At 45.7% G+C, this 24,817-nt stretch overlaps 1 protein-coding gene across 1 annotated transcript in view; it reads right to left on the bottom strand.

Annotated features, from left to right (window-relative positions):
• Positions 1 to 8: 8 nt before the first annotated feature.
• The window catches only part of Runx1 (RUNX family transcription factor 1), a 228,618-nt gene continuing 203,809 nt past the window's right edge, over positions 9 to 24,817 (bottom strand). The window contains 2 exon segments of the mRNA XM_010611298.3: positions 9 to 813; positions 6,368 to 6,529. Of these exon segments, the coding sequence (XP_010609600.3) occupies positions 338 to 813; positions 6,368 to 6,529 (638 nt within the window). The 3' untranslated portion in view covers positions 9 to 337.

Here is a 24,817-nt window from a genome sequence, read left to right as displayed (position 1 = left end):
CTGCCCCCCCAAAGAAACCCTAAAATTCCACTCTCTGGAATAAACAACTTGGTTAAAAAGTTGTCAAGGGTATAAAATCTTTCTTTTATTCACAGCATTGCTAAATCAGAAGCATTCACAGTTTCCCTCTGGGAATCTTCCTGTTTGTCTTTCAACGTGCCCACAAAGCGGTGTTCCTGAGGACACCCCTGGAGAGACTGATGGGCCCGGGCGACGGCGGAGTGAACTGCGTGGCTTCAGAAGCGCAGGAGGCAGAGGCCGGCGTGACCCGGGAACAGGCGCTGGCCCAGCCGGTGCCGGGCTCGGATGACAAGGTCCAGGGCTCGCCTCGCCACGCTCAGTAGGGCCGCCACACGGCCTCCTCAAGGCGCGCGGCGGGTGCCATGTTGGTGGGCGAGTTGCTGTGGCTGCCCTCAGCCTCCACCACGTCGCTCTGGTTTGGGAGGCTGGGGTTGAGCAGCGCCGAGCCCGTGGATGCATTGGTGCAGGGTGGCAGGATGCGTGGTGGCGACCGCTCGCCGCCCACCATGGAGAACTGGTAGGAGCCGGCCGAGGCCCCGTAGTACAGGTGGTAGGAGGGGGAGCTGGCCTGGAAGGGGCCACCCTGCGCCTGCGACGAGCCGGGGTAGGGTGGTGGCAGGTAAGTGTGGTAGCGGGAGGCTGAGCTCATCGCTGACATGCCGATGCCGATGCCCGACGTGACCGGTGTTGGGGAGTAAGTGAAGGCGCCGGGATAGTGCATGCGAGGATCGGAGATGGAGGGCAGCGCAGGGAACTGGCGTGGGTCACCGAAGGCTGTCAGGTCAGGAGCCGCTGTGGGGCAAAGTAGATGTCACGTGAGTAGAGAGCTGGGGAGGCCGTTCCGCTTCCTCCAAAGTGCTCCTGTCCCAGAAGAAGGAGAACTACTCAGGACGCCACTACCCAAGATGAGGGAAGGACCACCGAGAAGGCTGTTGGCCCGGAAGTGAAGAAACTACCCACAGTGCTCTTGGCCAGGAAGTGGGGGGAACTACCCAGAATGCTCTTGCACAGGAAGTAGGAGGAGTACATGCTAATGGACAAGAAGATGGTGTGAAAATATGTAGTAATGGCAGATGGTAATATGTATAGGAAAGATATTAGGTAATGTGGCACATATGAAGTGACATATATGTGGATATGTGCATAGTATAAATAATGTAAACTATAGATAAAATATTGATATACTCCTATGTTGAGAGAGTATTGGCTTATCTCCTATTGGCTTATCTGGGGCCAATTTTTATGTTTCAGAACTTAAATTTTACTTTTTTAAATAGCTGGGGGGGGACAAAAATCTAAAAAAGATTAGTGTTTCTGATATCAGAATTATAGGAAATTCAAAGTCCATCTTCTGTATGTAAATTGGAACATAACCTCACTTTTATATATAGCATATAGCTGCTTATGAGCTACCACAGCAAAATTGCATGATGATAACAGTGACTGTAGGGAAGGCTAAAATATTCTTTGGTCCTTTACTGAAAAAAATGTTGCCTATTCTCTAAATTAGTCAATGTTAATACCAATTAGTGTACTGATTATATAACCAGTATATTAATATATCAACTTTAATACATAGTGACTTATATGACACTATATGGCAATTAATATAATAGAGGTATTAATACAGTACCAATAGAATATATTATATATAATGTAAATGTATAACAGTAGTAATATAAAATAATGTATTGAATATATTTAGGTTGAATCCTAGTGAATGCCATTTTTGTAGTCCTTGAATGGTTGAAAATGGGCAGTTTTCAAATTTTCAACATAATGTATGCCATGCTAATGACTGGGAATGAATGGTCATGAATATCATTACCACTTATCTCTCTTCCAGATCTACCTTTAGACTGGCTTCCAAATCTTTAGCAACATTACAGCTTTAAGTTCATCTAGATTCTTTAATATGTGCTTCCCTGGTTGGTTAATGCAAATGGATATAGGACCTTTGATTTATTTACTCCATTTTTTTTCAACGTTTTGAAATTCTACCAGAAACAGCAAAGCTTTGTCTATAAAATTCACTTTGTTAGGACTGTAAATCTACAGTTTCACAAACTGGCCTGGTCTGTACCATGGTTCATATGATCCCTCTGCGTTTTTCTTACTTTTTGTCTGCCCGAGGGAATTACTAGAGAGGATGAGTGCCGGGAAGTGTTCCCATGTCCTGTAGATCAGAGTTTATCAAAAGTGACACTATTGACATTGTTGGCGAGATTATTTGTAGAGTGTTTAGGGGCTGTCTTGTGCATTGTACGATGTTTGGTGGTATCTCCGGTCCTTGCACAATAGATGCCAGTAGCAACCTCTTCCTCTGTGGCAACCCAAAATGCTTCCAGATATTGCCAGATGATGTGAGAGTGAGGATCAGGCAGGCACAGTCACCCCTGGCTGAGAGTGTAACTGTAGATATAGGATGGGGTGGCCAGGAGTATAATCGATACAGTAGCAAACCCAAAGCAACAAAACAGAGCAGACGCATGAATGAAATGCTTACAGTTTTAAGCTCTCAAATTGGCATACAAAATAACTCTAAGCTCAAATAGTATGTGTCCTGTGTCCTTCTGAGTACAGGACAATAGAGAAACTTGAGGGAGTCGGACGCTTGCTCTGAAGGGAAAGCTACCAGAGTGGATTAATCTGTTTTTTGGAAAGCCTCGGCTGTTGATCAACCTCCTCATATTTCAAGCCTATTATTCCAGCAGGGAGAGCTAGTGTGTTCTCGTTCTCATATTCATTCTTTCATATCTCCTCTCTCTCCTCCGCTTCCTCCCTCTAATGATCTTTTATTGCTCTAAAACATTTTCAGAAATGAACTTCTGTACATTTGGGATGAATGTGAGGAGGGGACATACTCTTCATCAGAGAGGTAATTAAAGTTTATAGAAACAGCCAAAGTCTGTGGCAAATCCCTCCACTAATGAGGAAACCAGGAGTCTGACTTTCAAACAAACACTCCTGTTAATCTTTTCAAAGCAAGTCAGACATGTGGACAGGGAAAACGTTGTAAATGGACAGTGGTTCTAGGGCTGCCCTTCGTTGGCCCCTCTCTAGCTCATTCTCAAGCCAGGCCGCACCTCATTCCACAGGGTTCATCCCTGCCTGCTTGCTGGTGCCATCTGTGAGCAAGCTCTGTGTCACTTGTTTTTGCTTGTACAGAGAGCTGTGACATGTTGGAGAGTTAACTGGAAGCTTTACTCTATTTTATTTTATTTTTTTTAGTTAGATTTATGCAGTCCAGGGAGAAGCCGAGGTAAGAAGAAAAGCATTAGGTAAATACAGTTAATTTGTTGTCATCTGTTGCAATGCTCTGGACACACATGACATTATTCCTCTTGCTTCATTTGACCTAAAACAAAAAGGTGAATCTACTGGAAAAATGAAGGAAAGGTCACCCTGTTTCACAGCAGTGTCCGGACATGCTCTGCCAGTCTGTTGCAACTCGCACATGGTAATGTGGTGATGGTACTGAGTTACCGGAATCCTGAGTGAGTCTGTGATTTGTCATGGGCATAAGTACTGGAATGATGTTACAGTCTCAGCTGTTGAGAGAAAATAGTTCTTTCACTTGTGGGCAGAATGTCTGAAAGATCTGAAATAGTGCCCATTTTTTTTTTCCTATTTGCACAGTAACATCATTCTACAAAACAAAACAAAAACCCATTTGGTCAGATTATTGTCTTTTTAAAAAAGCACACATTTGATAATAACAATTTCAGCCCTTCAGATAGGCCCAGATTCCAGGACTTTATTCAAATAGTGTGTTTGTTTTCATATGTCTGGTCCAGTAGTGGCTATTAAAGCCAGGTCTGTGCAAATCACCCATCCAGCCACAGTTCATCTGTCCTTTTGGCTGACCTGGTGCCTCCTTGCTCAGTAGCAGTGTGATCTGGGACCCTTGATACCCAGGGAGAGCTTTTTAAGAGTAGGAAATCTGGGGATTAGGAGGTTCAGATATTTTAGTTGGAAATGTTTCCCCATCGAAGGGACTAAATATTTGCCGTGACAGCTCAAGTCTTTGCTTTGCAGCTTGACAGGGATGAAAGCAGCCCCACTCTGGGGCCCCTCCCACTGTCCCCAAAGGATTAAACAACCTGAGCAGATAATGGCTGCCTTAAAAGGATCTTTTGCATGACTCAGATTAATGCATGCTGTCTGTCGCCCAGGTTGGCAGCTAAACATTAATTAAAAACAAAAAAAAGAAAGAAAGAAAGAAAAGTAAACCTCCAGATGACAACTCTTTTCAGACAAGGTGTGGAGTCTGTCTGCTGAGGATAGAGAGAGACAGACAAGAGTCCACATCCTCAGTGCCCAAGGAGGCCCAGGTGGGACTGGGGGTGGGGAGAGGGCGGCTGGGAGGGATGAAAAGGTGAAGGAGCCAAGGAGCAGTGTCAAGTTCTCAAAGCCGTCCGCCTGGGCAGTCACTTTCTTTTATGTGTCCCACCCCCTCTCCCACCCCAAGGTTTAGGACAAAACTTTTCAGGCTTTTGCTCCAGGTTTGATTTCTCAGACGGATTCCTGCCCAGTTGAAGAGCAGTCTCCCATGCTATTCTCTGCCACCAATGAAAGCTCAGTTGGAATTGTCTGGTCCTCCCTTCAAGACAGCACAGTATCAGTCCTGGGTGCTGAAAAGGGGCATGGTTTTCATCTCCATCACGCTCCCGTGCCACAGTGCATCCCCCCTTACCCCTTGGGTAACTGAAATCCAGGTTATGTAGAAGCAAAACTGTGATTCAGGATTTGGAAATATACATGTTAGTCCTTTAATAAAAAAAAAAAAAGCCTCCCTTATACCTGAACACTGCTATATTGTGGGCGTGTGGGCCCTGGGGTTTTGGGCCTGTAAGGTGCCAATTTTGGGTGGCAACCAAGTGAAACGTCTTACGGATTACATTCCCAGGGACAGACCCACAGCAGGGACATTTCCAAGGAAAACAATTATTGTCTCAGATGCAGACCGTATAGCAAGTGGGTCCAGGAGCGTCACAGAGAAGAATCAGTAGAACCCGACAAGTTCCTTTTGGAATCGAACTCTGTTCACAAGGGATAGATTTTAAGAAACCACAAGCTGAACGGATGCCATAAGTCCTATAATACTCTCTGAATTCCTTAGACCAGCACTTGCCATGAAAATCATTGCCATCATGGCACTGATGGTCAAACCTAATGTGGAAATGGAACACTTAAAACTTTCTGTTTTACTATATCGCCAAGGGATATTTGAAGACCATGGTTCTCAAGTTTTGCGGCAGTGTCTGGAGATGTTTTTGACTGTCACATGCAGAAGCTGGGGGGATGCTCCTGGCATCTAGAGGCCAGGGATGCTGCTAAATATTCCACAGTGCACCCGACAACTCCCCACAAGAAAGAAATATTTGGACCAAATATCCATAGTGCTGCTGCCGAGAGCCTCTCAGAAAGCATTCAGTGAAGCTCTAAGAAGCAGCTACAGCAGCTTATGAAATGTTAAGCAGTCACAATTGTCTGGAAAGCACGACATTGCACAACATTTAAAATGGCAGACGTGACTCCTTTGCCACTTTGCCTACCCCTCAATCTGCTATAATCTGATCCGAGAGCTGAAAAGAAAAAATGGCCACCCTCCCCCAACACACACACAAGTGTGTTTGCAGGCCTCAAAATGCTGAAGTTCTCTGAAGTATTTTCAGTTTGGTTCAGCTCCAATTTCAAAGCCCCAAACAGTAAGTTTCTTCTTTTGCCTTCAACAAAGGAATTTTTCTTTGTAACTGATTTCCCTGCCCACAAGCAAAGGTGAATGCCAGGCCCAAAGGGCTCCTAGGTTAAATGACTAATATTTAATGAGCTCACATTAACAACAATTATGCTAACCATGACACCTGAGCTTTCCATGCTGTTCCTCTAACCTCGGTCTGAACAGCTTGCAGTTGGGAACATCTCAGTTGGCAAATATTTGCCTCCCATTTCACAGGAACCTTATTGTGCTTTTCACGGCACTTGTGAGAATTCACCACCACCCCCTGGACCAAGCCCCTCAGCCTAGAATTCAGTTGGTATGATGAGTTCTAGAAGCTGAACGCTTGTGCTTTTCAGACTCTTCACCCTTCAGCCACCACCCTTTCCCACCCGAGAGCTTTTCCAAGTCCCTTCTGCTTACACACCCAAAGTCTCTGCCTTTGAGGGTTAAGTAAAGTCAGTGTGTCACATGGATATCCCTGGCATCACGGATAGGCCACTCTGTCTTTCCACCATGTTTTGTTTAATTAATAACGGCCTGCCAATCCCTTCACACATCTCCTCGATCTCCCAGACTTTTTGCCTTTCAGCTTGGCTGCGAATACATTTTCAAGAGCCTTACTTGAGAGCCGACTGGAAATTTCTGCAGAGAGGCTTGTCATGCCGCTGGCACGTCCCGGAGAAATGGGCGTTGCGGGGTGCACGGAAGGGGTGGTGATGGAGCCCAGGTACTGGTAGGACTGATCATAGGACCACGGTGGGGATGGCTGGATCTGCCTTGTATCTGCAGAGAATCCGAGATCAGTTATAGGCTGAGTGGGGTGAAACTTAAAGAATAAAAGGTATTTTAATGAGAAACTTTTTCTAAATACACATGCATATAGCCTGTTTATTAACACTTAATAATAAGCCTATCCGGGTCTAAGAATCTGCCTCTGTTGAGTGATTTGTCTGCTAAAAGGTACTGAAATACAGTTTATGTTTGATTCTTACTGATAAGTATTCCTTCCAGAAAGTTCTACTCAATCACACTAATAATGATGAAAAGAGTGGATTATGCTTTACATTCATATTCAAAGTATCTTTGGCAAAATTATTCCTGAAACTTTTAAATCTTTTCTGTTGAGGTAGAAGACTGCACGGAAGGTCTGGTTAGGGAGCTGGCGTGAGCTTAGGGACCAGACATCTGCCCCTTTGTAGAATTTACAGTTTGCAACTTTACAGGGCGGATATTTTTAGCAAATATTTTCTATATTGTCATTTTAAGAGGCCTAGGACAGACAAGAGTCAAAAGTTGGACTTCGAAAGATACACAATGGATTTTGTAAATTTGACTGCAACATTCAGAAGTCTTAGTTTTCAAATGCATTATACTGTTCATAGATGGAAAGGAGGCCAGAGACTCTAGCATTCTTACGCAAAATGTGCAGTGATATTTAAATTATACACTGTGCCCACGGCCGGACAGTTTTACATTTCCTTAGGGTTAAATATCAATTTTCTCTTTGTCCCACATTCTTTGTGGACAACAACAGCATCAGACTACCATGATTTACAAAGGTCTCAACGTAATCAAGGATTCATGACCCTGGGAATAGCAATCTGGAAAGAGCAGACTTCTCTAGAAAAACACTAAGCTTTGTATATGCTATGACATGAAAGAAATGAGTTATTCCTGCTCATTATAAAAATATTCAGATTTGCTCTCTCCAGGGCTTGCATTTCCAGCAAAGTTGATCTCTTTTGAAGTTTATGTGTTTTTCTGTTTATCTCTTTGAAGTTGTCACAGTGGACAACAGAATCAGACTTTTGGAGATCTGATCTCCCTTCCCACTCTTCTCCTGACAGCTTCCCTTCCTCCCTCATACTGACCCATTTATTTCTTTTCTTTTCTTGAAAACATCTGAATTTTAAGTTTCTAAAACCTTGTAGTTTCTGGGCAAATGTTTTTACTTGGAATCTTTGAAATCTGATAGTAAAGAAAGGCCTTTATTGCATTCCACATTTTAGAGGATTTGAAAAGATGGCAAGGAATAAAGAGCTTGCCCGTGTTAAACCCAGGGAAAAGTAAATGTTCAAATGCAGCAGAAGTTCCTGTGCATTCTTACAGCTCACAGTGTACCCTAAAGATGGAGGCAACACAAAGAGCAAAGAGCCCAATCACGTACTCAGATATTGTCTATAAGACGTGTGCATATCTTACACACACATTCACTAAGTGTCTATATAGCACTCAGATATTTTAATTACTTAAAAAGCAAACAAAGGAGGTTTTATAATTGTCCTAAAGCCCTCCAGGGTGTGAATTGTGGTCTAGTAATTCATGCTTGTTGTGGAGCCAGCCTAGCACCCCTAACCCCACGTCTAAAACCACACTAAGCATAAAGTATTACGCTATGATTCACGCTCTGTCATGTTTTACTGTCGTAAAAAAGTTGTGCTAGGCTTTTCTAAACTCATAATTAAACCATGCAAACGTTGCATAATATTTCACAGGCTTTTAAAAATATGCTTTGGTAAAATGATCTTCATGATTAAAGTCCAAGTTCTATGACTTTTTTTTTAAACATAGGGTTATAGATTCAATGTCATCTTACTTCACACAACTTAGCTCTCCAGATGTTGGTGTGGAGGAAGCACGACAACACCCAAGGCCTACCCTCCTGTCAGTTTTTATTCCTGTCACCACAGTGGGTTGTGCTTGGGTTCTTTGCCAACAGTGGGCCAGAAGGTGGTGGTGGTGATCTTTTCCTCACATTCTGGGGTGTTTTCTTCTATTTTATTAATAAAAAACAAGACCAAAAAAAAAAAAAAAAAGCATGACAGTATGGTGTGTTCTGCATTTAAAGTTTACTGTTTTTGCTCTGAATGGGCCACCTTGACTGTGTGAAGCAAATAGTGACCTGGCAGGCAGGAGAAGCACACTCTGGGCCTGTCTGTGTGGTGGGCAACTAGGTGACCTTGGGTTACTCACTTAGGCTTTCTTATGCTTAGCTCTGGAGGAAGATGCTAAGTCTTTTCCAATGGTGACAGAGAAGGATTCTCATTCACAAAAATCCTTCCCAGTTCTTCTTTGCTTAACTTGTGTTACTTCTGCTTGTAATCATAACTATGTACATTGTAGAGGGAACATGTAGGAAATTATCCAGCAAAGGTCATAGGCGGGGAGAAAAAACTCTATCATTCTCCCAAGCACAGGGCTACTTGTTCTTGAAGGAACTGCCTCTGACAAGTGACTTCATCAAAAAGAACACAATTTTATTAAATATGTACTATGTGCCACGCTTGTGCTAATTAAGGCCAATATGGTCCCAACCCCGCTGGAACTTTCATCAGTGAAGATCTGCGGCCTTGATAGTGTTCAGAAAGGCTTCTCACTCTCATTAGTCATCGTACTGAGAGTTCATTCATTCATTCACAGGCTCGTGAAGTCAATCACTTGCTCATTCGTTCCTATTTCCACAGACACTTTTGCTTTACTAGGAGACTCACTAGTGAATGGATTATAGTCTCTGCCTCCTGGGAGTTATAGCCACTGAGTGAAGCTAGGGGCTATATCCAGGCTAACTGCTAAAGTGGCTGCCTAATGTGGATTTGAAACAGCAGTTCCTAACATAGAGGCAAGATCTCTAGTGGTACTTGTTACACGCTTACGTTCTGCCTCCGAGAGGAACACATCAAGGAAAGCAGAGAATTTAAGTCATAGGCATGTTTTGGTTTGAATCCTGCCTTCACCATAAACTAGCTGTATGGCTTTAGGGAAGCCCCTTGTTTTGTTTTGTTTGGATCCATAGTTTTCTGACTTAACGAAGGCAATAGTGAAGAATAAGTGAGATAAGCTGTATATGAGGCATCTATGAAAATTTCTCATGACAGTAAATGTTGAATTCATCTGAGAAATATTTCTCCCTCCCTCCCTCCTTTCCTTCCTTCCTTCCTTTCTTCCTTCCTCCCTTCCTCCCTCCCTCCCTGCCTCCCTCCCTTTCTTCCTTCTTTCTTTCCAAGACAGAGTCTCACTTTGTAGTCCAGAGTGGACTTGATCTCACTACGTAGTCCAGGGTGGCCTCAAACTCTCCATTCTCCTGTCTCAGCTTCCTGAGTGCTGGGGTTACAGCTGTGTACCACCCTGCCTGGATAAGTGTGAGGAATTTTTATTATTGTATTATTAAAAAGGAAAGGACATCCATACCAAGAATTGTATCTGATGTTTACTGGCAAGGCAACATTCACTTGCTCCAAGATTATGCTGAGGTAGGTTGTTTTGTTCAGTATTAAAAGGCTTGACAGCCACACTCTTCAGTTTTGAGAGGAGCTGGGCACAGAAGATTAAGTGGTAAAAGAGTAAGGACACTGAAAATTTGAGATGAACATGGATAAATCAAGAATTCAGTATCTCAACAAAATTCAGTTTTCCATTACATTTAAAGTACTGCTTTAGAAAATTTAAAGTAGTGCCTTTCTGTGTCTTTTCTCCCCCCAGGAAAAATGTTTTGATGCAGCTGCTTTACCAAGGCCATTCTGTAATGGATTATTTTTAGCTTTTTGATTATCAAATAATGGGTAAGAAAGAGCCCCCTTTCCATATTCTGAACCCTGCTCCTTCCATTTGAAATGGGAGTTGAGGAAAAGGGAGAAAATAGAGATAGGTAGAGCTGTATGAGTGGTTAGCTCAAAGGTCCATGGCTCCATAAAAGTGATGACTCCATAGTAGATCACTCCATAAAAGTCAAGTGCTTTAATTTTTTAATGCAACAATATCATAATGTCTCTAAAGTCAATGGTGATCCTATCAAATAATTCATGTCAAAACGCCCTGCCTGCTTCCAGTTTCAGCTGCAAAAGGTAAAGAGCTTGTGAGTCATCATTATTGTCTTTGAAAAAAGCTGAACAAACTGAACATCCATGACTTTTCTTGGGCCTACCAGAAAACTGGAATTACAAGGCAAGCTGCTACTTCAACATTGTGAGAGGCAGAAACATACAGACAATCACAGTGTGGTCTGCTTACTGGGAACAAAGACTCTTGGATCTATACACTGATAGGAACATTTACTAATGATTTCGACAAACTGCTAGAGGCTGATATCGTGTCTGAGAGGGACACTGTTGTAGGTTCTTCATTCAGGAACTCTGCAAGCTTCTCAAAGGATCAAGTATAAGAACTATGGGGCTATAGTTGAAAGAGCTTCCAGGCATAGACTATTTAAGGAGAAGTTTGTAGGGAAGCCCAAAGATGAGAGAGGCGGCAAAAAATAAGGACATTAGAGGGATTTGAAGCCTCTGGCACCAGTAGCTGCAGGAAACATTCAATATGGTTCAACTCCTGCTTAGATGAACATAGGAACTCACTCTAAAGGCTTGTTTACTTTGGTTCCTATTATGTAATACATCATGTCTAACTTTCAACAAAAAAATTACAATAAAGGCAAGAAAACACAACCTGAAGAGACAAAGCAAGCACCAGAATCAAATTTTAGACTCAAATTTAGAATTACCAGACAGGGAATGTAACTACGATTAATTAATATGCTAAAGATACTAATAGAAAAATAGGACAACCTACAAAAATAGGTGGGCAGTGTAACAAGGAGCTGGAGACTCTATGAAAGACTCAAAAGAAAATTTTGGAAATGAGAAACAGAAATGAATGATTTTTATAGCTCATCAACAAACAAGATACAACTGAAGAAAGAATCAAAGAACTTGAAGGTGTGTTAACAGAGACATCCCAAACTAAATGATAGAGGCAGAGAGATCGAGAGAAAACCAAAATAATCCAGTGACCATGAGATTATTTCAAAAGGTATAACATATACATAAATGGAATGCCAGAAAGAGAAGAAAGAGAAAACATAGAAGAAATATTTGAAGTATCAGTGGCTGAAATTTTCCAAAATTAATATGTCATAGCTGAGATCTAAAATCTCCCCCATTGCTCATGTGTGGTGGGGCTTTTGGAAGGTATGGGATCATCAGGGTGCTAATTCCTCAGTGGATTAATTTATTGATAGATTCATGTGCTTTTCAGTAGAGGGGAGAGGCTGGTTGGATGTGAGTCAATGAGAGTGTGATCTGGAAGGGTGTATTCTTGTCCTTGGCTCCCCCCTTCTCTTCCTGCTTCCTTCTTGGATGCCATAGATTGAGCATCTTTCCTCTGCCTTGCCCTTCCCGTATTCCTTTTCCTCCTTGGAGCCAGTCAGCTGTGTTTTGAACCTTCAGAAACCGTGAGCCACAATAAACCTCTTTTCCTTTAAGCTGTCACTGGCAATTATTTTGTCCCAGAAATGCAAAAGTGACTAATATAGAATGACAGGTACCAAACCACATATCCAGGAAACTTATAAAACACCAAGCAGAATAAATATCAAATCTCAACCTGGCATATAATATTCAAATGGCAAAAAACCAAAGAAAAGAGAAAATCTTTAAAGAAATTGGGGGCAAAGGAAAGAACAACTTATCTATACAGAAACAAGGAGAAGAATTACATCTGATTTCAGAAACCATGCAAGCAAAAAGAGAACAGAATAAGATAAAATGTTGGAGATAAAAGCCACCGATCTAGAATTCTAAATCCAGCAAAATTATCCTTCAAATGTGAAGGAGAAATAAAGACATTCTCTGACAAATAATACCGAAGTTATTCATTGCCAGTAGATAAGCCCAGGAAGAAATATGAAAAGAAATATATCAGGGAGAGAGAAATGAGATAGGCTAGAAACTCAGATCTACATAAAGAAACAAAGAGCATCAGAGAAAGAATAAGGTAAAATAAAGTCTTACTTTTTAACTGACCTGAAAGATAACCATTTAAAGTGATGACAGTTACAATGTACAGGACAATAGCAGCATGTGGATAAACGAATGTCGGTAATGAGGCTTCTGAGCTTAGATGAATTATTCATGTGTTTTTTCAAACCGTAGGGCAACCACTAATAACATTTTTTTAAGAAGTGTAATTGATAGGCCAAGAGAGCAGATAAAATGCAGTCGTATAAAATGTTCAGTTAAAACCAGAGAAGACTGGACAAGAAGGCTAAAAAAGAATCAGTTGTGGTGCAACAAACATAAAAGTTATAATCATGGTAGATATTAATCTATCTCAATAATCAGCTCCAATATGAATGATCTGAATGTGCCAATTTAAAGACAGATTGCCAGAGCACGTTAAAAATAAGATCCAGGATAACTGTATTAATTTTATACAAAGCTGAATGAGGAAGATGGAAGATTCCTGAGTAGAATGATCCAGAATCAGCAATCAAAGCTTCCATATTAAACTATACGAACAAAGAAGTATAAACCCAAAGAAAGCAGAGAAGAAGACATAATACAAATTAAAATGGAAATCAATGAACCCGAACACAGAAAAGTCATAGAGAACAATCAAAGCTTGTTCTTTAAGAAGTTCCAAACATCTTGCTTTGTCCTCATGCTTCCCTCTGGCCACAGGAGAAGAGAGAGAGACAGAGAGAGAGAGAGGGAGAGAGACATCTGGCCTACTCTGGCCACCCCCATTCCTTCAAGTTGTTTTCACGTCCACTCTTATGACCTGGGTTTCTGACAGTACCCGATGAACTGTGACCTCTTCCCTCAGCATCTTCCCAGAGATTGTCGAGGCTCCATTGAGCAGTTGTAGTTACAGAGTCCCTTCCTTGGCTACTTGACTGGTGTCTCTAAAAGACCAGGCCTTTCAGTCACCTTCCTGGGCTAACCAAAAATAAAAAGTGGACAGTCAGGTATGCCCTGGTGCTTGATCCATCTTTAAAAATCCAAAACTGCCGGGTGAATGTACAAACCCTTAAGGTTTCACAGTTTTCTCTTCCCTAAAAGATGTTTCCCCTCTTTCAGCTAGGGAGCCGGCAGGGAGGTTCCCAGGGTGCCCTCTCAGTGCACCTTAGTCATGGGCAGCTGGTGTAATGCTCTCCTGGATGCCTCAGAGCACACAACAGGATGTGACTCAGGACTCAGAGATGTGAGTCAGTTTCCAGGCTGATGTGTCAGGGCGCGAGCCCCAGTGGAAGTTCACATCTGGGACCCTTAGGAAGAAAGATCTGGGCTCCCCTGAAAGCAGAAAGGGTCCCTGGTTGTTTCACAGCTATCTTCAGAGTTGTACCATACCAGCCTTCATGGCCCTGGGGGTTGGGTAATTCTCAGTTGTTCCAGGAGCATTTCCCAGAAAGTTCCACTTCTTTGAGAAGCAGGGTTTCCTCTGGTTTCTGTGGCAGTGGATAAAACTGCAACATAGCACAAGAACAGCAATCACCTAGGAGATCCCCCCAGGTAGCAGACACCAGATTGGCACCTTGATGCTATATCAGTGAAAATCCATGATAACGTGGGTCAGTTCCCATCAGTTCTGGATCCTGGAAAAAGGAGGTTGTGAAAGAGCTCTGGGATTTGCCAACCATTTATCTCCGGCTGGCTGCAGACATCTTGGTTAGTCATGTGCACCTCAGATGTGTTCATTGTTCCAGCAATTACTTTGAAGGGAAGCATCCAGACCAAGCCGGGACAGAGACCTGCCTGGGTATGCTGGGTTTCAAAGGCCTTCAGGGTTTGCAGCCATCCAGCTTCAGTGCCAACCGATGGGCCTGGGAGGAGGCAGGCTGCCTGCGAGAGGGCAGAAGGGAGCTGTGTGGCCACATCTCCTCCACTCACTGTTTCTGGGACACGGATTCCTCACTCAGCCTCCGGAGGTTTCATGGCTTTGTGGTCAGGGCCCCGCGAATCCGGAATGTTTGTTCTTAACATCGGGGCTGCTCCCAACCCAGGTAGCTCACCCTACAGTCCCTCTCCTCTCAAACCTCTGTTTCCTCATCTTTAAAAATGGGGGTAACCAGACTCACCTGCCTCACAGGTGTGAGAGTTAATTAGTGTTTGTGGCCTCAGCTTTGAGATCTGCAGATGAAAGGCTTCCCTATAAATGCAAAGTGCCCTTCCTCATTAGAGCTGCCAGACAGTTCCCAGGGGAAACAGTTCAACCCTCACCGTGAGGCCACTCCCCTCAGCCAGATCAGCCTGGGACAGATGTGTCTGGAAAAGGGCTTGGCACTCCGACACAGTCCACTCTGAGAAGGGTTCAGGGACAAGTCACCACCAGCTTCCAGAAAAGATGAGCGCTTTCCTAACAAGCCTCGTTCTCTGTTGGCATTGTCTGCTTGAAGTGGAGGGAGAGTGGCCTTCAGGGCACACGGGGTGGAGGGACCACGGTACTGAAGGCACAGAAGGGACCTTTTGGTCTCCACTACAGCCTCCCCCGCATAAAAATTATTTCCCTGCATTTTTGTCAAGTTAAGCAACCCTTAAAGACACCTCTCCTGTAAGGATTTTTTGCACTCCGGATTTCTGGAGGTCTGAAGGAACCCTACACCATCTGGATTAGTTCGTGTGATGCCAAGCCTTTGGGTGGCATGTTCGAATTCTGCCATGAGTGCCCCTAATCACTTCCTTCTCCGATGCCAATCTCCAACATGGGAGGTAACAGTGCTTTCTGCTCCGCTCCATAGGTCTTTCTTCAGCACCTTTACCCTCTGTTCATTCCTTGAAAGGGTGAGCCAGGAATACTGGGTGAAGGGCTGGCACATCCTTGGCATTCTTTAGCATGTGACCCAGCCTTTAAGGTAACCAAGGACCCCCAGTGAGAGGAAACAAGTCGCTGACACTTCTGATGGACGCTATAAGTAGGACATCTCCCAAGATGACCCAAAGCTAAAGAAAAAGAATGTTCGGACAGAACATTCCTCTGAAGGAAGCATGCGCCACAGAGACGTCAGTCTAGTGCAGCATCCAACGTGCACTCCAGGGTGACCGTGGAAGACCACGAGGTTTAGCTGGTGAGGGGTCTCTGGCCTTGCCAAAGAGGTACCCCTGATCTTTCAAAATAAAAGAGCCACGCCTTGGGCAGATCTTATTAAGTCAAGTGGCCAAGACTGGTCAGAGTTCTTGGAATGCACCGAAGTGGCAGCAGAAAAGCAAAGAAGTAATGTTCTTTTTTAGGGACTGAAGAGGCTGTGGGACGATACATCCCTACCCCGTGAGTTCTTGGTGTTAGAGACTGTGATGCTCGGGAACCCAGCTCAAAACAAGACTGGATTCCCCCATGGCCCCTGTCATTCCTTGCAGGTTCCCTTCCTGTGGGGCCAACCCCTTCCATCCCTGCAGCCCCGAGCACTCTGTGCCCAGGGCAGCGCTTGAGCCAACACCAGGATCGCTGGTGGAACAGGCAGGGGAAGGCTCCCCACAAACCCCACCACAGCCTTCTCTGGGTGCAGGCCTCACCCACGTGACACAGAAGGCTGTTAGTTATCACTGAAAGCTCTAAAAGGTTCGCCATCCGTGCCACCGGGCCTTGCCTCAACTCTAGCTTTCACTTTAGCACTTCATAGTTCTGTCAAGTGACAGAACTGCTTGGCAATGTGCAGAGTATCATGAAGGCCAGAACAGTCTGTGCCTGTGCCGCTACTCTGCGTCTTGGGCCTAATTCATCCTTATTCAATTTTTAAGTAGAAATTCTAGTTTTATGCAGCAAACCCCGAAGCATGATATTCCAATAAAATTAGAAGAAAAATTCATATCCATGGGGAGAGGAAGGAGAACACAGTGCTGAAGAGAACACAAAGGATTCTCAGGGGCCTTTTTTTTTTTGGTCTGGGTAGGTCCCAAACATTTGTAGGATTTGAGAGCCTAAGCTCTCCCTCCAGAAGCCAGAGGCTGGAGTAAGGACACCGTAAGGGTGGTTTGGAGTTTGAAGACCAGGACAAAGATCTCAGCTTGGCATCTTACTTCCAAGTGACGTACACTGCAGGCTGTTTCTCCACCTGTGAGGTGAAGTGACTATAGCATTAGGTGACTAGAAGGACAGGCAACCCTGAGCCTAACTGTCACCAGTGTGGTCCCTGGCACCGAAGAGTCAGGACAGTTTCATCTCCCTTCCCGTTCTAGAGAATATTGAGATTCTCTACCCACACTGACTTGCTCCAGGAGCAGAGGAGGGAGAGGCTCGGCTCTGTGGAGTCCCCAGGAATGAGACCTTACTTAGCCAGCCGGTGTGCCAAGAAACAAAATGGTTTCCTAATCCATTCCCAAAGCTTAGCCTAAGCCCTTCCTCCCACCAAGCACGAGCACCTCAGAGGGAGCACCTTGGCCACTCTGCAGATCACAGCCACATCAGGGCACATGGAGGGTCTAGTGGTCCCTGCCAGGGCGCAGCATCCAAAACTGAGCCCCAAGTCACAACTCTTCCTTCTTTAGGGGCTTCCAGTCCATGCTTCCAACACCAAGAATGTTCTGAGGAAGGCAGACAGGGTAATTCCTCCCTGGGGAAGCGCCTGGTTCCCTTTCTTTCTTTCTTTTTTTTTCCAGCTTTAATTGAGTTTATTGGTACATTTTAGGGATACAGTACAGTTACATTCATTGTTGGGATCTTGTACCTCTACATGACAAGTCTTGATTCTCATTTTTCCCCCTTACCTCTGCCCTCCCTTCATCCCTTCCTCCCCTCCCCATCTACAAACACTTTATTTCCATCTTTTCATTATCTCACATTTTTTCTTTTCCCTTATTACCCTTCCCCTACCCATCCCACCTTCCCTACCCCTTTAGCTCCTTTCTTCCCATTTCTAAATGTCAGTAATCTTATTAGGATCTTCTGTATTATTGCAGATTATTCACACCAGACTGGTTCCCTTTCATAAGCACTTGTGAGCACAGTCAAGTGTCTACCCCCACGTTCCCTTCCTCTTTTGTCGGTCTGTAGCACTCCTGTCTGCATAATCTCATCACTGTCATTCTCCATATCTCATCACCTTCTTATTTTCCTCTCCCAAGCATCAGCCTTAGGCTCCTAGAATGAACTCCCTGCAGCCAGAGTCAGGAGGCCAGAACCTGAGGGGATTTCCAGGTGCAGGGTTCAAAATCCTCTTCTGCACACCCTCGAGCTCGGCCACCGCACTCGAGACCTTCACCCTTGTAGAGGAAGTCAACACATGATCAATCCAGAGCCTGCCTGGGGAGCGGAGTGAGCTGTGTGTGATCCCTGACTGCCCCTTTGCTTCCGCTATCTCCGGTCTTCATAAAACCCTTGAGAATGGCTGCCTATGCGGACAGTGAGCATCTTTCTTTTAAAGGCATTGCCACCCCAGCTTGCCTTTGTACCTCCCCCTCTGCTGTGTTAGAAATGCCAAATCTAGGAAGCGTATTCTCTTTACATAGGAGAGGCCTTGTCCCCTAAGTGAGGATGGCCGCCACTCACATATCCACCAAGTGTTCCTCGGGTGGCCCCAGGGAAACAGTAGGATGTGCAGCCAAGAGTTCAGCTCCTGCCCACAGCACCCTGTGGACCCATCAACTCCAGCTTCAGGACCACAGACATAGCTCTGGATGAGGGACTTTTATTACACCTGTTAACTCACAGCTTCTTCTCCATACTCAAAATATAGCTCTCTTATCCTTCTCTTTATTTTTCAAAGACTGCTAAATGACTCAGATAGTTGCTATCGAGAACAGTGAGAAAGAAGAGGCTAAAGTATTCCCACATCTGGGTGCACATTCCTAGGCAAGTTTTGAATTCTTTCGAGTAATGTGATTTCTTAGGCTCACAAGCCAAGGGGAATCACTCTCAATCTCTTCTGTGGTAGCAGACAGCTCTCTCTTCTAAGTTCCTCCGCTGCAATCCCTCTCCCCTCTTCCTGTGAGATCCACGTAAGGGGATTCACTTAAGTCTGAAGCCAGCTATTCTGCACACCCCAAAGAACTGACCTTGATGTGAACTAATTGCAGTAGATTAACAACGCAGGTTGCCGAGGTGGGGTTTGCAGCATAAAGGAGACCTTTGAAGATAAGAGCAGTGTGCGCTTTCATAAGCTCATCCCCGGTGCTCTGAACAAAGGACATAAACTAATAAAGTCACATTCATCTAGGGGCAATCTACACTCGCAGAGGAATAGCACCCCACACTCTGATTTTCAGAAAGGCAAACAGAAATCTGCTGGAATTCTTTTAAACTCCAGCACAGATCTCCATTTAAAAAATGACACGCACGCACACACACAGACAGAGTAACTCCTGGTAATAAGCAGACCTCTGATGATCTAAAGATCCACAGCTTCATTTATTGACTTAGAGAAAGTAAATGGCATTTCAAATACAACCTTCATACTCTCATAGATGAGGTCACCCTGAGAAAGACGATACAGAGACCAGCAGAGGGAAACCTCTCTCCAGAGAGCTGCTTTGATTTACAAGGTCAAGGAAGCCTTTCTCACGAAGCACTAGGTTTTTAGTGACTTAGACTAAAGCAGAAGAATTTAAAAATAAATTAGACCCAGAAGCTTGAGAATGCAGACAATAACAAAGCTGTTGCTCAGCAAAAGGGACGGTCTATGGCGATCAGAGCCACCAGGGTCCTGAAGAAGTCAAAATTCATTCAGACACCGAACTGCTCATGTTTGTGTGAAACATTGAGGTCCTGTGTGTATCTGACTAAATCCTTGTCAGTCTCCTAGACTGATCTAGACCATCAGTTGTCATGTGGGTGATTTCTCCTCTGGAGGATTTTTAGCAATAGGCAGAGGCATTCTTGATCGGCTCGCTTAGGGGCTCGGGAGTGTTAGTGGCATTTAGTGGGTGGCAACCACACATGCCAGGTGACATCCTATAGTGAGTGCACAGGAAGATCCCACAGCCGAGAATGATCCAGCCCCGAATGGCAAAGGTGCTCGAAAATGTCAAGGGAAACCAGGAGGCCACCCTGCCACGTCTGACCCTGATGTCAAGTCAGAAGATGTGACTCGGAGAGGTGCTCCTCAGCCTCAGAGACAACGCACACGGCGCCCTGGGTGGGCTATACATGGACAAAGGGCTGGGGGAGATGAGCCATGAGGTGGGCACCTTCTGGAGCCCTTTGGGAATCCAGGCGTGGCTGCTGTCTCCCTGCACCCAGGGAGAACGCCATCCCCTCACCAGGGTTTGGGACAGCTGCGTTCTGTCTCAGGCCGGACACCCAGACTTGGGGCTGGCACATTAAGGCCCGGGTGAATCGCAGGTGAGCTGAGCGTCGTCAGCTTTGCCACCTGGGAAGGGACAGGCCAGCACTTGCCTCTCCCAGTCTTCCTGGGCATGAGTCACATGTAACTAGATAATGACGCAAATCACTGTAAACGTTTCTGAAAGCGCATTCCAAAGTACTATGGACTGACGGAGCAGAAGGCAACTTCACACACTATACCACGCCAGCCCCGTCTCAGAGAGCTGAAGTGCCGAGAGAGAAGTAAAGAGACTTTGTTTCTAGTGACAGAGCAGGGCAATGACAGGTCTCCAGGCTCTTTGTAGACAACCGTTGCTTCCATATGACGATCGGAAGGTGCTGCCTCCTCCCATCTAGTTACCATACACTGGCAAAATGGAAAAACTGCTTTAAACCTCAAAAAAAAGACAGATGTATTCTCCAAGCAAAATTAGGGGCTAAGCCTTGGGGAGAGGTGCTTTCTCCCATGTACAGATCTGTGTTATTCTGTGCTTTCTTCATACAGTTGACTTAGAATTCCCTCTTCCATTTCTATCTACTTTCTGCCCAGAAACCAAGCCCTGAGAACCCAGATCTAAAAAAAAAAAAAAAAGTTTCAGAGAAGTGTTGCTATGAACTAGTGAATATCCCCAAATCAGGGAAAGAAGAAATATTTCTCAACTCCTATGTGTTCAGGGGTGGTCAGAATACAGGCAGGGCTTCAACGAGGCCGGAGACAGTATCAGGGATTGTGCTGAAACCCTGTGTGTGCCTTTCTTCTGCTGGCCTTAAACTGCCAAGTGGCTGAACAGGCTGATTTTGAACTCTTTTATGGAAAGTGCCATACCCTTCTCTGCTCACATCACTTAAAATAATGAGTGAGCTGCACTTGTATTAGTCTGTCTTTCAAGTGGATTAAATGCACGGGCTCACTCCCCTCCAGTCTCGAAAGCTTTGGCCTGGCTGTCTGAACCTCCAGATTAGACAGATGAGCACAAGCCAGACAGCAATGAAACGCAATTACCTAGGCAAACTTTTGAAGGATTTGAGCCCTGGGGCATAGGCTGTTTACGAAAGACTAAAAGCTCCGTTTGTACTGAGCAGGGCCAGTTGCCGTGGTCGTTTGGAGTATCTGGATCCTGCCTGCCACTGGACTCCGGGCGGGATTTCTGGGGTCTGATAACATCAGATTTCTGTCCACACCTCAGCACCTCAGGGTCTTGCTCTGTTTTTCAACAAGAAAATGCAAGTACCAACAAAAGCCTATTATAACGTCTCCCTTTGTATTCACTGACTATCTTTCTCATTGGTTTATTAATTTTTTTTTTTTTGTATTGTATACCAGACCAAAACTATGCACCAAGAGAAATCATCCTATAGCCGATTGGCTCTGTAACTAGCCTCTTTGGAAATGAACAACCTTTCTGAAAACAGGAACTTCCTGTCTTCTTAAAAGGAGGGGGGTAATCCTGTCTCAACAGCACTGTTCCAAAGCACTTTCCCTTCATTTGAACAAAAGACGCTTCTGAGGAATCAAGGGAGGAGGAGACAAAGAAACTGCAGAGGAAATACAAGGAGAGTGACACGAAGTCTTCCCTTAGCAAATCCACATGTTGTTTTTCTCAGACAGAGAACACGGGGACAAGACAGATCGAGACGGTTCCTCATTTAGGGGCAGAAAATTATCACGCGTCCAAAAGAAGTCAAAAGGCAGGAGATGAGGTGGGGAAAGAGTGGGCCAGAGAGTGAAGTCATCGGGATTGTGAGGTGGAGTCCCGAAGCCCCCAGGCCAGGCAATGGGTTGGTGTGGAAAAGGGGCTGTGGAGGGACAGCAAGAAAAAGAGAGATCCTGGACCGGTAAATATGGAAAGTGCTGGAAGAATCTGGGAACACAGGCAGGGAAGGGGCAACTCAGGGATCCCCAGGAAGCAGAAAGAAGGCCACTGCTCAGGAGGCAGCACTGAGGAGAGGGCTTTGATTGCCAGGAGTAGTGGATCGGTAAGACAGTCTTTCTTTGGGGTCTAAGTCTCAAATTCAGTGTGTAAACCAGGTCCCGGTATTTGCAAGACAGCCTCAGGTCTGTGGAGGTCTGCGGAGGAAGGGAGGCAGGAGGAAAGAGGACGGGAGCGGGCCCTGGGCAGGGAGAGTGCCCTGCAGCTTTAGCTAACAGAAAGCTGAAGCAAGTCACGGGGCTAGAGAGGGCAAGACGTGCAGACTCCACCTCTTCCTCACTACAGAGGTGAGATGAAGGGTCAGGAAGTGGGTGGTGCCAGCCAGGCTCCCTCCCCAAGCTCTCCCCAGCTGAGACCCGGGAAGAAGTAAAGGACAGTGAGGCAGGGAGCAGCAAGGCCCTCCTTGGTGCTCTGGGAGCCAGGGAACCCTTTGTGACGCTGTTCTTGGACTTGAAATACGGAGGTGATCGAAATATACCGGGCGTTTAAATAAGAATAATTTATTAGAGTAAAAGACACATCACCATTAATTCCTCTCAAAATATTCCTCCTCACTTCGAACACACATATTCCATTATTATTGTCGTGTTTGGAAGCAGCACTGAATGCCCTCTTTCGTGTCTTTGCCGGGTGTGATCAGAAATATGGTGAGTGATGCTTTTGAGTGCTATCTAATGGAAGGGCAGCCTCGTAGAAACAGTGTGACATGTCCTCGTCACCTTATCCTCCAGATATGACACCGTGTGACGTCTGTCTCTTCCCCAAAGTCAAAAGGACCATGACAGGTAAACATTTTGAATGGCTTCAGGACATGGAGTCAGCCACAACAGCGCAACTGAAGACCTCGGGAAAGAGGACTCCAGAACTGCTTCAGAAAGTGGCGAGCGGGATGGGCTAAGTGCATTCAAACGAGGGGAAGCATTCGGAAGGGGATTCATGGCAGCATGTCTTGTATTACGATAAAATAAAAACAAAATTTAAACGTTCACTGTCTTCTTCAACCACACTTTACACATAGTTCTGAGCTGCTGTTCCAAGGGCAGAGAATTCCTGCTGCTCCCTTTCCCTGGAGAGCTGTCTAGGGCCTAAGGCTCCAGAGCAGTAGGGAAGAGTTCCAGCTGCTGGAAACTCCCCAAACTTGCTGGTCTCAGCACCAGGATGTTCTCTGGGAGACAGGAGGATGCAGGGCTTGGGGAGCATGCGGCACTACTCTAGCCTCAGTGGGTAGTTTATCTTGAGGCATAGAAAGAAAGCTCATCTGTGATACTTGGGGAAGCAGCACTCAGACATGTGACCTCTCTGGTAACAACAGAGGGCCACATACAGGGGGCATCAAAGAGACGGGGCCCACCGGTGGGGCAGGAGACAGAGAAATCACCTGGTCCTGGATGGGGAAAGAGGTATCCTGCAGGGCATGAGACAGATGAAGTGCTCTGAGGAACGGCAAGGTTTGGGGTGGTGGTAGGAGAGAAACAAGTGTTCCTCACCTCGGGGTGTCCCACCAAAGGGTGGTTTCTAATTCTGGGAAACTCTTCTCCAACTCTTATTCTACGGGGGCGCTCCACATGGTGCGGTTCTACGAGAGTGAACTCCAGGGGAGCACTGGCTGACTAAGAATCCTCCAGGGGCACTGGCCCTGAGGGTGCCACCCCGGAGCCTGAAGAGTTCCCGTCCCTGGCTGCCTCTGCTGCAGTCTCAGGAGGACGGGATCTTCAGACATCTGTGCTGATAGCCAGCTCTGCTCTCTGCTGGTCACATGGAAGGAAGGCTGAGCTGGAATAGGACAGTTTGCTACTTCAGCCATTAAAACTACAGAGCACAGGAGGGGAAAATTAGAAGAGCAAACCTTCCGGGACACACCCACCTGTGGGAAAGGACTGCAGTTTGAGTGCTGGGGAGGGCTGGGGTGCACAGCCATCTCCCTCCCCTCTCTCCATCCAACTGCCCAGCCTCAGGATGACTGAGAATTTATTCTCTAACAGGCCTGAGCTACTTGTTTTGCAAGTAGGAAATTCTCCTTCATAAGATGGCTGCTGTTAGTATTGTTTGTTTGTCTTTAGATTTCCAAACAGGAGAAATTTATAAAATCGGGAGAGGCCAGGAGGAAGAGGCAAGAGGGGGAAAGGACACTGAAGGTAGCTGACCCCAGCCTTTCCCAAGTCTCTCCTTGGCCTCTTCCTGTCCCCCTTCTCCCAGGCCCCGCCTCCTCCGGGTTCTGAACGCGAAAAATAAGCAGGCTGAGCTGCCTCGACTGGAGGTGTGTCTAACAAGGCTCTCATTGTCTCAGACAGGTGTGAGATTGGACTTGATTCCGGGCCAACACCTCCAGTCCCAGAGCCAGCTCTGTGAGCCGAAAACATGCACCAGCCCTCCAGTAATACCACTGCAGCCAGCCAGAGACTCAACAATTTAAGGCTTAACACACACAACATAAATCAGGGGAGGATGGACCAGCCGGCCGGCAGCTTCTTGGGCAGGTGCCTGCAGACTGTCTGCAGGTCAGACCCTGCCTGTTTGGGTTATTTGAGACTTTTTTTTTTTTTTTGGTAATATAAAGATGAGAAACTGGGTGGAGCAGTATGCAGAGGCACACTAGGGTTTGCCCTATCTTGTTCCAACAGCCCCTCTTTCGCCTAAATGCTGTTTTAAGGGACTGTTTGGGATGGTTCACATCGCTAATTCCACATGCTAGGAGCATGCTCGAGCTGCAGAAGATGGGACAGGAGAGCTGAGCACTTGAGTGTGAGCACTGTCTGTGTGATCCGAGGCAATTGCTTGACCTCTCTGGGCTTCCCACTGCTTGTCTACATCTGGCTTTCTGTGTTTCATTCATCTCCAGTGGTCACAAATTCAAAGTCAGCGTAAGGACCGCCCAAATCAGGCAGCATCTGCACTGCCGGGGGAGAAAATGCTCGAGGCAACGAATGGCTGGGTCTGAGGGGATTCATTTCTTCGAGGTAGAAAAGGCCATTTCCCAGCATGCTCCTTCACGGCTCTCCTCTCACCTTTCTGAGAAATGTGTGGTTCTCAGGCTGCTGAGGCAAACCCAGGGCACAGGCCCCAGGGCGTGTGGTCAGGAGGAGCGGAGGGAGCCACATGCGATGGGGGGAGCGGG

Source organism: Fukomys damarensis, unplaced genomic scaffold (assembly GCF_012274545.1).
Source record: "Fukomys damarensis isolate Sample0158 unplaced genomic scaffold, DMR_v1.0_HiC HiC_scaffold_24, whole genome shotgun sequence".
NCBI classification, from domain to species: Eukaryota; Metazoa; Chordata; class Mammalia; order Rodentia; family Bathyergidae; genus Fukomys; species Fukomys damarensis.
Note: the sequence above shows the minus strand (reverse complement) of the source record. Positions and strands in the feature narration are given on the sequence as shown.